At 52.3% G+C, this 16,758-nt stretch overlaps 1 protein-coding gene across 1 annotated transcript in view; it reads right to left on the bottom strand.

Annotated features, from left to right (window-relative positions):
• The window catches only part of Myo18b (myosin XVIIIB), a 200,747-nt gene that overhangs the window by 140,890 nt on the left and 43,099 nt on the right, over window positions 1–16,758 (bottom strand). Inside the window, 4 exon segments of the mRNA XM_051162160.1 lie at window positions 6,894–7,003; window positions 9,656–9,875; window positions 10,673–10,856; window positions 14,159–14,318. Coding sequence (XP_051018117.1) covers window positions 6,894–7,003; window positions 9,656–9,875; window positions 10,673–10,856; window positions 14,159–14,318 — 674 coding nt within the window.

Genomic DNA, 16,758 nt, shown 5'->3' with positions numbered 1-16,758 from the left:
TGGTCTACACAGAGAGCTGCTGGTCTACACAGAGAGCTGCTGGTCTACACAGAGAGCTGCTGGTCTACACAGAGAGCTGCTGGTCTACACAGAGAGCTGCTGGTCTACACAGAGAGCTGCTGGTCTACACAGAGAGCTGCTGGTCTACACAGAGAGCTGCTGGTCTACACAGAGAGCTGCTGGTCTACACAGTGAGCTGCTGGTCTACACAGAGAGCTGCTGGTCTACACAGGAGTGCTGGTCTACCAGAGAGCTGCTGGTCTACACAGAGAGCTGCTGGTCTACACAGAGAGATGTTGGTCTACACAGAGAGCTGCTGGTCTACACAGAGAGATGTTGGTCTACACAGAGAGCTGCTGGTCTACACAGAGAGCTGCTGGTCTACACAGAGAGCTGCTGGTCTACACAGAGAGCTGCTGGTCTATACAGTGAGCTGCTGGTCTACACAGACAGTTGCGGTCTACACAGAGAGCTGCTGGTTTACACAGAGAGCTACTGGTCTACACAGTGAATTCTCGACGGCCCTCTTATCCCTGCTCCCCGAACCCCAGCCAGCGCTGACTCTGCAGTGGGGCCACCAGATGAGTCATAGCAAGAAAGCAGCAGCTTCTCAGACAGAGAGTCCTGTCTACACAGTGAGGCATGGCTGACCTGGGCCCCAGGCCCTCCTTGACCGAAGCAAGCAGTGAGCCCTTCAACCAGAAACCTCACAAGCTGTAGTTAATGGAACAGCCGGTGGGCTTGTGGTGCCTGTGTCTTTCTGCTTCCAGGATCAGGACAAGAGTACAAGCCATGGGCCGGGGGCACAGGGAGACAAGGAAGGGACAGAAGTCAGACACTGGAGAACAGCAGCTGGCGGCCTAGGTGTAGACAACTCTCCCTACTGGACCCAGACTCATCGGTAAAATAAAATACTGCCCAGAACAATTTCTGGAGACCGTGAAAATGGATACAGAGGCAGTCCTCACTGAGGAGGACCCCAATAAAGCCACAGGCTTTAAAAACCAGGTGAAGACACCAAGGATTCACACTAGACAAGTCACCAGATGGTTAAGAAAGACCTGTCTAGAAGTGACTGAAAACCCAGTTTCCAATAGGAACACACACACACACACACACACACACACACACACACACACACACACACACGCCACACACTCCAAGATATTAATATTGGGGAAAGGAGGGTGTGGCCAGTAAAGTAAGCCTTCTGGGCTCAGAGTGTGGACTTAGCGCATAGATATCCAAGTACTCACTGTAGCTTTGTTCAGAGACCTGAAGAAAGTGCCATTTAATGAGTAAAAAGACAGAAAAGGCTATAGGTGTCTCTATGGCCGACTCCCTCCCTGAGGGGCGTGTACCGGGTCCATAGAATGTCGGAATGAGCCCCAGATGTAAAACACCAGTGAGGCGATGTAAAGACATGGATGACTAAAATCCGCAAGTGGAAAGTCTTCCTTCACCGTGTCACCGTGGGGCTCAGTGACAGACCTGGGCTGCCAGCAGATGAGGTGGCGAGATGGGGGTGACATCAAAGGGAACCACCTGACGTGAAGAGCAGAGAAGGTGGAATGAAGACAAGTGGGCCAGGCCCCGCAACCGCAACCGAAGGGAGCCGGCATCTGCATGGTGGAGCCTCAGGGGAGGAGAGAAGAAGGAGAGACAACTGCCTAAAACGTCCCCAAATTTTACTCCTTCCTAAAACATAAGAGATCTCCATCTTAAGACTATGAACAGGGAGGTGAGAGCCAGGAAACAAGCTCAGCACAGCAGGGAGTCAAGAAAATGCCAGAGAAAGAATCAGCCCAAAATGGCTGGTTTGACACTTGGAAGGAAAGAAGACCATAGTGGGGGAACTCCCTGCGTCACATCAGCCTGTGGTCACATCTGTGGGTATTTCCTTGATTGTTCACTGAGGTAACAGGGCTCAGTCCACAATGGGTGACACCATTCCCTGGGAAGCTGGTCTTGGGCTGTGTAAGAGGGATAGGATAGGATAGAGAAAGAGGTGGGAGAGAGAGGTGGGGGAGGGAGGGAGGGAGAGGGAGAAAGGAGAAGGGAGGGAGGTGGGGGAGGGAGGGAGGGGGAGGGGGAAGGGAGGAGAGAGGGAAAGGGGGAAGGATGAAAAGAGAGGAAGGGGGATGAAGGAAGAGAGGGAGAGGGAGGGAGAGAAGAGGGAGAGGGAGAGAGAGGGAGAGGGAGAGGGAGGGAGAGGGAGGAGGGGGAAGGAGGAGGGAGGGGGGAGAGAGGGGAGAAGGGAGGGAGGGAAGGAGGGGGAGAGAGGAGGGAGGGGAGGGGGAAGGAATGAAGAGTGAAGGAGAGGGATGGAGGAAGAGTGAGGGAGAGGGATGGAGGAAGAGAGAGGGAGGGGGATGGAGGAAGAGAGAGGGAGAGGGATGGAGGAAGAGAGAGGGAGGGGGATGGAGGGAGGGGAGAGAAGGGAAGGGAAGAGAGAAGGAGAGGGAGGGGAAAGAGGGAGGAGAGAGGGGAGAAAGGAGGGAGGGGAAAAGAGGAGGGAGGGGTAGTGGGAGGGAGGGGAAAGGAGGGGAGGGGGAAGGGGGAGGGAGAGGGGAGACAGAGAACCTGCAGTGTTCCTCCATGGTCTCTGCTTTACCACCTGACTTGAGCTCCCACCCTTATTTGCCCTGTGATGGACAGTGACTTGGAAGCTGAAATAAACCCTTTGCGCCCCCCCCCCCCTTCAAGTTGTTTTCGTTCACAGTGTTTGTCACAAGCACAGAAAACAAACCAGAGACTGAGTAATGAAGTCCACAAGGCAGTGCAATTACACAGTAAGGATGCTGGGAGGGAAAAGGCTTCGTCAATCAAGGCCTCTACACCTTACAGAGCTTGGTCCCAATCCTCCCAAAACAAAGATGGCTCAAAGCCCCACTCACAGGCGCACCGGCTGGGAAGCCGCTGCTACCAGATTCTGTATTTGTATTAAAGGCTGAAAGAAACAATGACTCAAACCTTTGAAGACTCGAGAGCAGCAGAAAACCTAACGGAAAACAGCATTAAGCCCTGTGTGGTGGCGCACATTTTTAATCCCAGCATGCTTGAGGCAAAGGCAGGCAGATCTTTGAGTTAGAGGCCACCTTGATCTACAGAGTGAGTTCCAGGACAGTTGGGGCTACAGGGTTAGACCCATTCTCAAAAGTGAAAGAAAACTATAAAGTCGTATTAGTGGGTTTATGATGTGTACACGTGACAACAGCACAGAGGTGTCAGAAGAAGATGGCTCTGTGGGACAAGGGCTCTTTCTCCCACTAGAACCAGGTTAACATCAATCTGAGGGAATCCTGGTCAATTCAGACGTACCCCATGGTCTCTGAGATACTGGCAGGTTCCTCGGATGAAAAGAACAACTTTCCCTATACAAAGGAGACCAGACATCTGCTTGCCACACACAAGAGACTCAGTTGAAGGGGCCACTATGAAGCAAGTAACGCCATTCACATGGTGAACGTGAAAGAGATGACACCAGCACTGACACTGGACAAAACTGGACTTGAACAAAAGCCATTGCTATAGGCAGCGAGGGATATGTCCAGCGATGAAAGGGTTTAACCCACCAACCAGCCAGGTAAATCGTTTTAGCACCTAGACAGAGAGGCCCCCAAGACATGAGGAACAGAAAATGGATAAAATCAAAATCAAGACAGTTCAACATCAGTGGCCAGGGGCGTTAACACCTGTCTCTTAATAATTGATAGATCAATTAGATGTAAAAATTCTGCCCCCGAGTTTTGTCAAGGGCTTCCTGTGTCTAGGATGTTGTGGAAAGGTGTAGCCAGGGACAAGGTGGAGCAGTGTCTTCACACAGGGCTGTGCTGGGCGCTGCACTGAGTTTGCCCCGGTTCAGGCATCCACACCAGCTACCAAGGGCATCCGATCCTTAGACAACCATGGAAGAAGAGGCAGTTTGAAGCCAAAGCCTCCAGTTCCAACTGTGGCTCATACGGAACTCCTGGGTTCCCTCCCTCACACACGGACCACATCTCGGTTAAAGGCAGCAAGTGTCATTTAACCTTCAAGGTACCAACCGCAGCAGCCACAGACACCCTACACGGTAATTGGATTGGCTCATGTGGTGGAGAAGAGCTACCCAAAGGCGAGGACCCAGCAAGTGAGCTGGGAAGGCTGGTGGGATTAATTCCCAGAGAGCCAGTTTGGCACAGCAGGTGTGGACAGCTCCCTCTCCAGGCGGGGCAAAAGAGCTGGATTCAGATAGATGTTGGAGACTGAAAAAGCAGGGGGGTGAGCCACCCCCAGCACCTTTTCCCTCTGCTGTGATGGCCTGGGCCTAGGCTCTTTGCCTCGCTTAAGCTGTTTTTCTCTTCAAGTTCCTATAGCAAAAAAAGTAGCACTCACTGTTTTTAATAACGTGATTTTAGATATTTGTGTCTGCCTGTCTGTCTGTCTGTGAGAGTTTACCTGCACCCTGTACAAGCAGGTGCAATTGAAGCCAGAAAAGAAAGAAGGAAAGAAAGAAAGAAAGAAAGAAAGAAAGAAAGAAAGAAAGAAAGAAAGAAAAAGAAAGAAGGAAAGAAAGAAAGAAAGAAAGAAAGAAAGAAAGAAAGAAAGAAAGAAAGAAACAACCAAACAACCAAAAACAAAACAAAACAAAACAAAGAAACAAAGAAGAAACTGTTGTATCCCCTGGAGTTACAGGGCATGGTAAGCTGCCACACATGGGTGCTGGGAACTGAGCATTGCAACAAATGCTCAAAACTGATAGGCAATCTCTCCACCCGTATTAAATTTTAATGTTCTACATAAGGACCACAGAGAGTCTGGGTTTGAATCCCAGCTGTACTCCTGCCTGGCTCTGCAGGCCTTCAGCCACCTCCGGGGTGGGCGAGCACCAATTCCCTGAGCAGGGGGTTTTGTCCTAGAAGATTTTCTCAGAACATAACTCACTTGAACTCCCAATCCTTCTGCCCCTACCCCGTTAGTGTTAGGATCACAGGAGTGCACCCTAACTCCAGGAAGCCTTTCTGTGATGTCAGTGTGAGGGGACCCAGAGGGAGAGTATCAGGCATGCGGGGACTTCCCTGGGGCCCATTTTCCACCTCGACAAGAATCCCCCCTTGCAACAGTCTAGTGTCTAATGACGACATTGACCTTTCTTGGCCGTCAGACTTAGTCTCACTGGATCCTGAGGTCTTAACCACTCTGCTTGCAGAGCCTGCACATGCTCATGTTTAATTCATAGCCCATCACGTTGCCTGACGAATGAATATTTATTAGCTTTTTCATAAGAGGCAGGATGGTGTTCTCTTCTTTTGCTACCAAAATTCTATGCCCTAGCAAATGAAATTTGTGAACAAATAAAAGAAAATAAAATAAAAGAATAAGAAGCAAGAAACACTCCCAACCAAATCCATCGCTCTGGTAATTTTCCATTCTCCGGGGCCTGGAGTGTGTATGGAGGTGGATTCGGCTTAGCTGCTACAGAATCCTGCTGACTCGTCCAGAGTCCAAAAGCTGCCATGCGCCACACACATCACCCACGCAGGAAGCTCCCCCACATCCCTAGCCTGCTCCATTTCCAACTGGGCAGGAACCCCAGAGTCTCCAACACTGTGCCTCCTCTGTGTGATGATCAAGCAAGCAAAGACCAAGGAGAAAGGACCCCAGACGCTGATTGCGTTGGAGCCAAACTGTAGAGCTTCCAACCGACGGGGGTGGGGACGGTGGGGTGTGTCACACAGAAGGATCTGTCTGTCTGCTGGAGGTGCCCTGTGTCCTGGTACAGAGGACAGAAACCAAGGGACCAAAGACTGTGACTCTGTTTACCCCTCCCATCTCATGGTCCACTGAGGAATGCAGTGTGGAAGATTCCAAGCACACTTGGCCACACACGCTCACGCGCACACACACACACATACACACACACACACCGGGGGGTGGGGCAGGGGAGGGTGATGGTTAAGTGCACACAGGGTCTGTGGGTCAACCACCCTTGACACTCTGACCCTGAAAGATGCTGAGCTGCAACCACTGCTGCTGCTGTTGATGGACACAGTTACCAGGTGTGAGGCCCTCCCAGGTGCTGGGGCCTGTGCAGAGCACAGCAGCTATTCTATTGTATTTTATCTTCAGGGCAGCAATTGAGGCAGCAGCAGCAGCTGCTGCTGTTCCCACTTTAAATAAGAAGAGATTGGGGCAGACCATCACTTGCCGGAGGGAAAGCTGAAGAAGTTATGCACATGTGACCCTGAGACCCACACAACCCTCCCCTCTGGGATTTAGAAGCTGGATTTCATGGAACAAGCTCAGGGGCACCTGTGGGACTCAATTCTAAGAACTTGGCACTTGCTTCCTCTCTGAGGGACTCATCTGCCGACCAGGCTAACTGTACTTGCGTCTGGGGGGGGGGGTGGGGGGGGGGGCTGGCTGCCTCGCGGATGCCACTGAGCCTACAGCCATTCTCCACAGCTCCGGAACTGTGGAGAGCAAAGTGTGCGAGGTAAAGGTGAGCTCTCATGGATTCAGAACAGGAGTGGAAACAGAAAACAAGGGTACAACGCGCAAAGATAGACTGCGTGGGCGTGTCTGTGCGTGCACGCGCACGTGCGTGTATGCAGCCACCTGGTTAAGACTATTGAGTGCTTGCTGGGGTGCTTTTAGTTAAGGACAGGGACCGTTGAGACATCAGAAGGAAAGGACTCAGCGATGACCGTCGCTGAGCTGAGGTTAGCAAATGGCACATCAGGGAGTGTCCCCTGGAGAGGCACGGCCGGGGTGAAGGTCCTGAGGCTGCCTGCTCATTACACACTCACGTGAGGCACTTCTCAAACATTCCCATAGACCACCTCAGGGTGGGGGGGTGAGCAGGTCCCCTGGGGTTCTGTGTTGCCACAGTCTCTGGAGCCAACTTCGCATACCTCCCTTTCATCCAGCCCCTCAGAGGTCAAGTCAAGCTTCTTCAGCAGTGTAGGGTCCAGCACCTGGAACCGACGGCGGAACTGAGCGAGCCCCATGTGTTCAGCGTAACCTGGGAACAGAGCGGGCCAGTCACAGACGGGAAGACACAGGTGGGGTCTGGTACACGCTAGGGTTCAGTCATTGCTGGCTTGTTGCTCACGTCCCTGCTCTGGAGCATCCCGATACAGACCTGCTCCTCAACAAGACCTTCCGGAAAACTCTGCAGTATCCTCCCCGCGCTTTCTCTCAGGACTCTGTCTCTGTCTCTGTCTCTGTCTTCTCTTCTCTCTCTTCTCTCTCTCTCTCTCTCTCTCTCTCTCTCTCTCTCCCTCTCTCTCTCTCTCTTTCCTCCTTCTTCTCAGTGTCCCACAGGGGCATGCATGTACGTCCACCTTAGGAGACATGTTTAAAGCCTTTGTACACTGCCCAGGGCACCATGATTCTCACATGATCTACGGATTGAGAAAAGTACTGTGAACAGATAGGAGACGACATACATATCACACACACACACACACACGCACACACACGCACACGCACACGCACACGCGCACGCGCACGCGCACGCGCACACGCACGCGCACGCGCACGCGCACGCGCACGCACACGCACACGCACACACACACACACACACACACAGACCACATACATCATACACACCACACCACTCCAAACACATGCGTACTCATGCGGACACGAGCACACCACACATGCACGTGCATACACAGGCAAACTCATAAACACACATATATTCACATATATGCACCCGCACATCATGCATGTGCACACATACGCACACTTTATGGTGCAGCAGAGCCTGCCATCAGCCAGGCGGGTCTGTTGGCTGTGGGGCCCGGCTGCAGCTGTGAGCCTCCCCCCTCTCCCCTGTGGTGTATGCATCTCCCCATGCCTGTGTTGATGTGCTTGGTGTATGGTGTGAGGTGGCGGGGAGTCTCAGCTTTGCCTTGAAGGACTCCCAGCTTCTCTAGCAGACTCCCAGCTTCTCTAGCAGACTCCCAGCTTCTCTAGCAGACTCTCAGCTTCTCTAGCAGACTCTCAGCTTCTCTAGCAGACTCTCAGCTTCTCTAGCAGGCTCCCAGCTTCTCTAGCAGACTCACAGCTTCTCTAGCAGGCTCCCAGCTTCTCTAGCAGACTCCCAGCTTCTCTAGCAGGCTCCCAGCTTCTCTAGCAGACTCTCAGCTTCTCTAGCAGACTCTCAGCTTCTCTAGCAGACTCTCAGCTTCTCTAGCAGACTCCCAGCTTCTCTAGCAGACTCTCAGCTTCTCTAGCAGACTCCCAGCTTCTCTAGCAGACTCCCAGCTTCTCTAGCAGACTCTCAGCTTCTCTAGCAGACTCCCAGCTTCTCTAGCAGACTCTCAGCTTCTCTAGCAGGCTCCCAGCTTCTCTAGCAGACTCTCAGCTTCTCTAGCAGGCTCCCAGCTTCTCTAGCAGACTCACAGCTTCTCTAGCAGACTCACAGCTTCTCTAGCAGGCTCCCAGCTTCTCTAGCAGACTCCCAGCTTCTCTAGCAGGCTCCCAGCTTCTCTAGCAGACTCTCAGCTTCTCTAGCAGGCTCCCAGCTTCTCTAGCAGACTCACAGCTTCTCTAGCAGACTCTCAGCTTCTCTAGCAGGCTCCCAGCTTCTCTAGCAGACTCACAGCTTCTCTAGCAGGCTCCCAGCTTCTCTAGCAGACTCTCAGCTTCTCTAGCAGGCTCCCAGCTTCTCTAGCAGACTCTCAGCTTCTCTAGCAGGCTCCCAGCTTCTCTAGCAGACTCACAGCTTCTCTAGCAGGCTCCCAGTTTCTCTAGCAGACTCTCAGCTTCTCTAGCAGGCTCCCAGCTTCTCTAGCAGACTCTCAGCTTCTCTAGCAGGCTCCCAGCTTCTCTAGCAGACTCCCAGCTTCTCTAGCAGACTCCCAGCTTCTCTAGCAGGCTCCCAGCTTCTCTAGCAGACTCCCAGCTTCTCTAGCAGACTCCTAGCTTCTCTAGCAGGCTCCCAGCTTCTCTAGCAGGCTCCCAGCTTCTCTAGCAGACTCCCAGCTTCTCTAGCAGACTCCCAGCTTCTCTAGCAGATGATCTGTGTCCACAGTTCCGCTACTGACATGGGGTTTGCAATGACCACAAGATAGAACATCAGAGGCATGATACAAACAGGCCACATGAGACAGCTGCCAGGCCTCTGTGGAGAGGAGAGGGTGGCAGAGCTCAGGCCTTCGAAAGCAGCAAAGAGTGGGGTGATTTCAGATCAAACTCAGTGGGTAAGATTAGCCAGTGGCACCAGCTTGCATGGTAAACAGATCCGAGCACTCCCCTCGGGCTAACCCAAAGCTCCCCTGCCACTCCATCACCCAGCTGCACCCAGCTAAGTGGCCAGTGGAGGCAGCTGCGGCCTCCCCCGGTGAGTGTTAGCTCCACACCAGCCTGGCCTCGGTCCCTCAAACCTGAACCCCGTGGTCCCCTGCTGATCGTTCTCCCGCCTGCAGATGGGAGCTGATACTACAGCCTCAGGACTCTTTTGGGGGTACCCCTGCCTGCTAAGAGTAGGAGAAGCCCCCAGGCCCTCTTCCCATGAGCCTCTTGTCTGCACTGCACAGCCAGGGCACATAGTGGGTGTTCCTGTTTGGTGGCTGCCTGACATACAATGAGTGTTCTTGTCCCCTGGCTGCCTGGAATATAGTGGGTACCACCAGGACAAGGTGCTCTCTTCCCAGCTGTCTCCTACCTGCCCTGTGCAGCCGTAATGCCTCCAGGATATGAGAGCCTGCAAGCTGAACCCTCAGTGCTGGGATGTCCAGAGCTGGGGGCTCGTTGGCTCCACCTTGGTTCTCTCCGGGCTGTGGTGGTGATGGAGCCCCCAGTCCAGCCTTGCTTTCCACTGAGGTTGACACAAGACAGTGGATGAAGTGCAGCCGAGACCGTCTCAGCAAGCTGATGAGAGCATCCTGGAACCAAAGCAGACCAGGAGTGAGAGCCAGTGTCTCAGGGGAAAGCACTCAGGCATCTGGATGCTCCCCAAACACACATTCAGCCTGCACATCCTTGGGAACGCGCTATCTCCCGCACCCAGGACCTTGTGTCTTACTGGTTTATGCTCAGGAGAAATAAAGGGTCTTTATACCAGCCCCATGGACACAGATGGGAAAGTTGAGGCACGAGGAAGGCCAACGGCAGGGTCAGGGCCACAGAGACCCTCCTCAGCAGAGGCACTGCAACCAGAAACTGGACTTGGGACCCGGGGGCTTCCTTCTGTAACAGCCCATGAGGTTTCACTCTTCAAACACATCCTTCCCATGGTCCTGTGATCTGCAACTGCAGGTCCTGTTTGCACTAGACCTGACCAGCGGCCAATCGGATGCTCATACCTGCTAATGGGTTAAGGCAGTGTGTTTTCATCAGTACTGGTTCCTGTTGCCTGCACCCCACCAGAGAGGGTGACTCAGGGAGAAAGGGGGGGGGCAGGGTAACTAACTAGTCAGATAGCTCAGAGAAGAAGGCACTGGTGACCCATGGGTCTCCCTGAACATCCTCAGCTCAACAGCCTTGCACCTAGGGAAGTCACTTCTCAGGGGGAGCCATGGCCACACTCCTCCAAGACTTGGAACCTCCATGCCTCAGCAGAATGGAGGAAACCCATCTTGTGGTTTTGTGGCTCATGGTAGAAGCCTGGCAGGGTGGCGGCCCCTGTCATGGAGGTCCATGGTCACACGGGTCCGAGCCTAGCTCGCCCATGCTCACTCACCATCTGCAGCTTGACCTGTGCACAGGGCGCTTTCCTCTTCACTGCAGCAAGGCTGCTGGCAAAGGCCCTCCGCACCACGCGGCTCCTGTGCAGAGCCTGCTGAGAGGTGCCCTCAAGCCCTGCCACCACACGGCACACAGGAGGCAGCTTGGCCCGGGGCTGGAAGAGCCGCTGCAGTTCCTCCCTAGTGAGGAAGAGAGAGGGAGTGGTTGCAGGGAACTCTCTGGAAGACAGAAGCCCCTCCATTCACAACACTCCTGTCTGTGGCACCTATCTCTCAGAAATACTGGCTCCTCCATCAGCAGCCCTCTCCTCCCCTGCCCGTGAACATCTCCCTCCTGTCAGTCCTACAAAGCCTCTATATCCTGAAGGTACAGCCATATTAATTGTCCCTGGGAGAAGCCGAGTATACAGTAGGCGCTAACCATATGGCTGCAGGAATGAAGGACTCACTGCTACAGTAATGAAGCGCCAAGGCTCACACTAAGTGCCCCCGCCTCCCCACAGCATGCATGGCGAGGGTACCTAGGTCCTAGGGCTCCCTCATGAACCCAGGCTGCCGCTGCTCAAGGACCAAGACGTGGAACCAGCCTAGGTACCCAACAGAGGAATGGACAAAGAAATGCGGCTTGTGGGTCTGGAGAGACGGCTCAGAGGTTAAGAGCACACTGTCTGCTCTTTCAGAGGTCCTGAGTTCAATTCCCAGCAACCACATGGTGGCTCACGACCATCTGTAATGTGATCTAACGCCCTCTTCTGGCCTGAAGGTGTACATGCAGACAGATCACTGTATACATAATAATAAATAAATAAATCTTAAAAAAAAAAAAAAGAAAAGAAAGCAAGAAAGAAATGCGGCTTGTGTCACAACAGAATTCTTTGTAGCCCTGATGAAGAATGAATATAAAATAGCTGTAACTGGAAATAATCGTCCTGCTCAGTCTCAGGAAGACGGGACCATTGCATTCTCTCATCTGCGGAGCTCAGACTTGACAGAGACATAAGATCATATGTGAGCTGACTGTGTGGCAGTAGACACGAATCCATCTGGGAGCAAGAGGACTGATGGGGGCGGGGGATAGGAGGTAGGGGATAGTGAGGTAGAGTGCGAACAGGCCCAAAGCACTTCACGCGCTAGCTGGCCATTGCCATCCACCCTTCAAGTGGAGCAATCCACATGAGGGCCAGGAAAATGGCATCTGGGCAGAACCTGCTGTTCCACCGGGTGGGGCTGGGAGCCAGAGGCCTGGTACCTGCCACGTGCCACCAGCTCTGTCTCCCCAGGAAGCATTCAGGGGACCTTTTGTCATTACCCAAAAGCCTAGGTCCCATTCCAGCCCCAGCCCTAATGGCACGTGATCCAGGCCAGTGGCTCACAGGGAGGTGTTTGGAATGGATCACAAACCTGGGCAGATGGCAAGAGTCAACAGAGGTGTGCCACAAGGTGGGCTGAGATCCAGGTCTAACCAGGATGCTGAGTGCTGAGTCAGCACCCAGGAGCCATGAGCCTGGGGTGGAGAAGGCAGGTGCTCCCAACCCAGCCCAGTCTGATGTGTGGCTCTACCCAATGGAGTGTCTTTCCACTTTTCATGTGACCTTGGGCTGTAGCTCGAGGAACACACAACCTTCCGAAAGCCTTTGGCTCACTGAGGCCCTCACTATGGATCCTCACTCTGAGATCAAGCAGGGCTTGTCTCTCTGTCACCAGGGTAAGGATCTGCAGGTGACCATCTGCAACAAATTCACAGTGTTCACTCAGTTTTGTTTGTTTTTTGTTATTCTCGTTGTTTGTTTTAAAAATAGGATTTCAGGGCTGGAGAGATGGCTCAGAGGTTAAGAGCATTGGTCCTGAGTTCAATTCCCAGCAACCACATAGTGGCTCACAACCGTCTATAATGTGATTTGACTGTAATGTGATATGATATCCTCTTCTGGCCTGCAGGTGTACATGCAGGCAGAGTGCTGTGTGCATAATTAAAAATTAAAAATAAATAAAACAAAATAGGATTTCACTGTGAGACCTGGCTGGCCTGGAATTCACTGTGTGGGCCAAGATGGTCTCGACTCACAGAGACCTACCTGGCCCAGCCTCCCCTCTGGAGTGCTGGGATTAAAGGTGTGCGCATCACCAGGCCTGGCAAAACATTCCAATGTGCTTTCTGCCCAGTGCTGCTATGCCTTCCGGCCCTTGCCCAGGTACTGAGATCATGGCTCACCCCTCACTAAGAGTTTGTCTCCCCATTCCCTGACTCAACACCCCTCAGTTGACTCAAAAGCAGGAAGGAACGCTCCAAGACCCCAAGGCATTCTAGGTCTGATGTGACCTAGACTTTCCCCTAAGCCACCTGCTACCTTGTATCACAGAGGCTTTACTGTGAGCACCCATGTGCGGCCACCCGTGCTTTGTAATGGAGGTCCCTGGTTTCCAGTATAAGCGGAGGACGCTGAAGCACAGCGCACACACTCCTTGCCTGCAAAGCAGAGCCGGCCTGCCGAATCTTGTGCTAGGTGTGGCTTTGATGTTACAGTGGAGGAAGCCATAGGAGCGTCACTGCTCACTCTCATACCACAGGGGAGAGCTAGGGCTTGGTCCAGCGTCCTCCATCCCCAGGCGCTAACCCTCATCCGTTTGCCGTAGTCCCCATCTGGGTCTCTAGAAGAGCTGTGAACTCCCATGGCCTTCTGGGTTTGCCATTTACAGCAAATTCTGATCATAAGACCCTGAGATGGGCGTCCCCGAGTGTCACGTAGGTTCAGGCTGAACCCCTGCTCTGCCAGCAGAGTCAACTCCATGGTCAAAAGCAAGGAACTTCCCACTGGGGTGTCTGTATTCCCTCTGTAAAATGGAGCTCAGTATGCCGTGTCCCTCTGAAGAGAGGAATAAGACACACAGTGGGCATTCAGCATACACCCCTTTCTGATCCATCTGCCTACCCAGGAGGCTAGCCTCTCCTCCTCTCCTTGCACGAGATTCCACCCCACCAGGGTTTCTAACTCGAGCACTGAACTCGAGAGACGCACCCCCCCACACACACACACACACACAAAGCAAGCATTTTCCATTAACCTGGAAGTGGAGTTTGGATTGCTGCCGGCCTCGTGTTACTACCCCTGGGACGAGCAAGCGTGGCGTGCAGAGAGCTTTTTCTACTGCTACAGAGCACAGCCTTTTGGTTTTTATGAGCCCCCGGCTTCTAGGATGTCCATAAAAGTTACTCCAGTTATATCATCTCTCAGATACTTAATGAAAGGTGGAAAGCCAAAATATAGAGACACGGCTTTTTAGCTGTGAGCCGACTTCCCCCGAAAGCCTTCTCTGCTCTGCCCCCTGGGAGACATTGTACCTACTCCGATTGGAGTCATGGCCTTCTTCCTGCAGCTCACAGGATGGGACTTCTAGACTGCCGTCGCTTGCCGGTTGTTGCTGAACAGAAACAGCCGTAGGGACAGATGCCCCTGCCCTGTCCCCTGCCCAGCTTGGCTCACCTTTTTGACTGCTGCAGGACCTGAGGGGCATCCATGGCTGAGAGGTTGGGCTTGGCCCTGCGAAGCCATCCTGTGAGGTCATAGCGCACAGGATCTTGCCCCAGCTGGTGAAAAAGCTCACACTGAAGGGGCTGCTCGCAGGTCCTCAGTGCAGGGGGTCCTGGAATAAGATGGCATTGTGAGTGTTGGGGGAGAGGGGGGGGTCCTGTCAGGAGAAGGTGCACTCTGTTTGCATACCCTACCACAATACTTTAAAAATAGTAAACATCTTTCTAGACAGCTAAAGCTAGTCCCTGGTACACACACTCCCCACATTACTGAGGTACACACATTACTTCCAGAAAAAAAAATAATTACTTCCTTTTGTAATTTTATGCCCCAGACACCTATTTGGCCCAAACATCACAGAGTACACATTCTTTCTTAGTTTCCTGTATGTACCCAGATGTCACTTGGGCTGTGATTTACACCAAATTTTGTTTAAAACCAACTCACGTTTTTATAAGCACATTCATTTAAGAAGAAACATTTGACCGTGAGCCCTGATGTGTATTAGCATCATTTCTTTCCTACCATGCATGGAGAGAGGTACCTGTTAAATACTTTAAAATATGTATTCATGTGCAGTCTAAAACTACCCAAAGTGCCGTGAGTCAAACAAAGCTGATGCTCGGAGGTGCTGGCTCCAGCTGCTTAGTTACAAGAGACAAAATCAGACATGCAAATGGCTGGGCCTTGGGGTGAGAGAGAACAGACTGCCTGGGACACATTACCGTAAGAAAGAGGCCGAGCCACAGAGTCTCGGAGCCTTATTTCCCTGGTCTTCAAAGTGGGGCTTAAATAATGCAAACGTCCCAGGTAAGGGTCAGAGGATCTATAAAACATTTAGATACCTCCTGGCACATGGTACTTGCTCAGCAAGCAGCAGCGCAGCACCACAGTTTACTAAAGTTAACCTCTGGCCAAATCTTCAGAATCACAAAGTGTGTCTTTCTATCCTTAGTGCTCACTGTCATGCTTGGCATTGGAAGCATTTGGGATGAGTAGGTAGACAGGTGGATGGATGGATGGATGATGGATGGATGAATAAACGGATGGATGATGGATGGATGGGTGGATGGATGGGTGGATGGATGGATGATGATGGATGGATGGATATGCCCGAGAGATGAATTCTTGTCTTGCATTGTTTCAGGCTTTCATTAGCTCCCCCCAGAAGTTTGGATCTCCAGCCAGGGAGATCATTTGGTGGGGGCAGTGGCCTTTGAAGTTTCAAAAGCCCAGAGACCATCTGTTCCTGCTGCCTACAGGTCTAGATGTAGAACTCTCAGCTCCTTCTTCAGCACCATGTCTGCCTGAATGCCACCATGCTCCCTACCATGATGACAATGACCTAAACCTCTGAAACATTGCCTTGGCCATGGCGTCTGCCCACAGCTATAGAACAGTGGCTCAGACAGGCTCACTAGGCCATGTGAGGTTCTGTTCTCATGAGCTCAGCACTCATCAGAAACACCTGGAGGGAGAAAAGCTTTTTAACCCATGTGTCTGAGTTAATGTGCCTATTTTGGCCCATTCAGGACCAAGGACAGAGTCTCCTCCTGGGAAGAGAGGGCTGTAGAGCACCCTGCTCAGGGTATCTGGGATTGGACAATCACGCCTAGTGGAAGAAACGCTTACAGACATCAGTGAGACCCTTTCTACCCCAGACATGCTCTACAAGGGGTCTTCTCCTGTTGACCCTGCTTCAAGTCTCTATGGCTTTAAAGTTAGGACCCAGACGACACTCCGTTTGAGAACTTCCTTTCTTTGGATCGGCATAATTGAGTTTTCACATATTCATCAATGTCACGTCAAGAACCTGAGCACCTAATCACACCAGGGCTACTCCACAGGCTGCCTCTGTGAGGGGACCAGCCTAACTCTCGTCCCCAAGGAGCCGGCCCCCCTGAGGAGGCTGTGGTTGATGAAGAAGTGTGTGACGTCATGTGGCAGAGGAGAAGAAAAGAGAGACAGCAGTGCAGACAGCGTAGGCTATCGGCTAACATGAGTGATGGTCAGGGAGGTCCCCAAGACTCCAAGGAGGCGAGGAAGCCCGGCCATTGTGCTAGGGTGTGGCAAAGGAGTGGCCTGCTGCAGGGAACTGACAGCATATAGTTCCCAAGGTGGGAATGCACATGGCATATTTGAGGAGAAGCAGAAAGTGTAATTGTGTTCTGTTCCATTTTCATCACCGTAGCCGGAGACAACATCCTACATTTTCCCAAAGAGCCTTTTAACTTCATAGTTTTGGAGGCTGGAAGTTCAAACAGCATGGTGTGGGGATCTCCATAGCGGCATCATATTGAGGCAGGTATGTGTGTGCGCACACACGCAAGAACGTGCATGTAAAATTCTGCTGTATGAGTGGTGCAGTGTTCACACAGGTAGACCATGTTACTGATACACAGGCATATATCACAGGTGCCTGTCTATGTAAACACCCTATCTGATCTGAGATTTTTTTTTTTTTCCTCTGTAGTTCATAGAAGTCAGTGCATGTGTGTGACTGCCTGAAACAGATCCAGGCACTGTGCTGGCCTAGCAGAGAACTCAGGGCC

This window comes from Acomys russatus, chromosome 19 (assembly GCF_903995435.1).
Source record: "Acomys russatus chromosome 19, mAcoRus1.1, whole genome shotgun sequence".
In the NCBI taxonomy this organism is placed as follows: domain Eukaryota; kingdom Metazoa; phylum Chordata; class Mammalia; order Rodentia; family Muridae; genus Acomys; species Acomys russatus.
The sequence above is the reverse complement of the archived record's forward strand: the minus strand, read 5'-3'. Positions and strand labels throughout refer to the sequence as shown.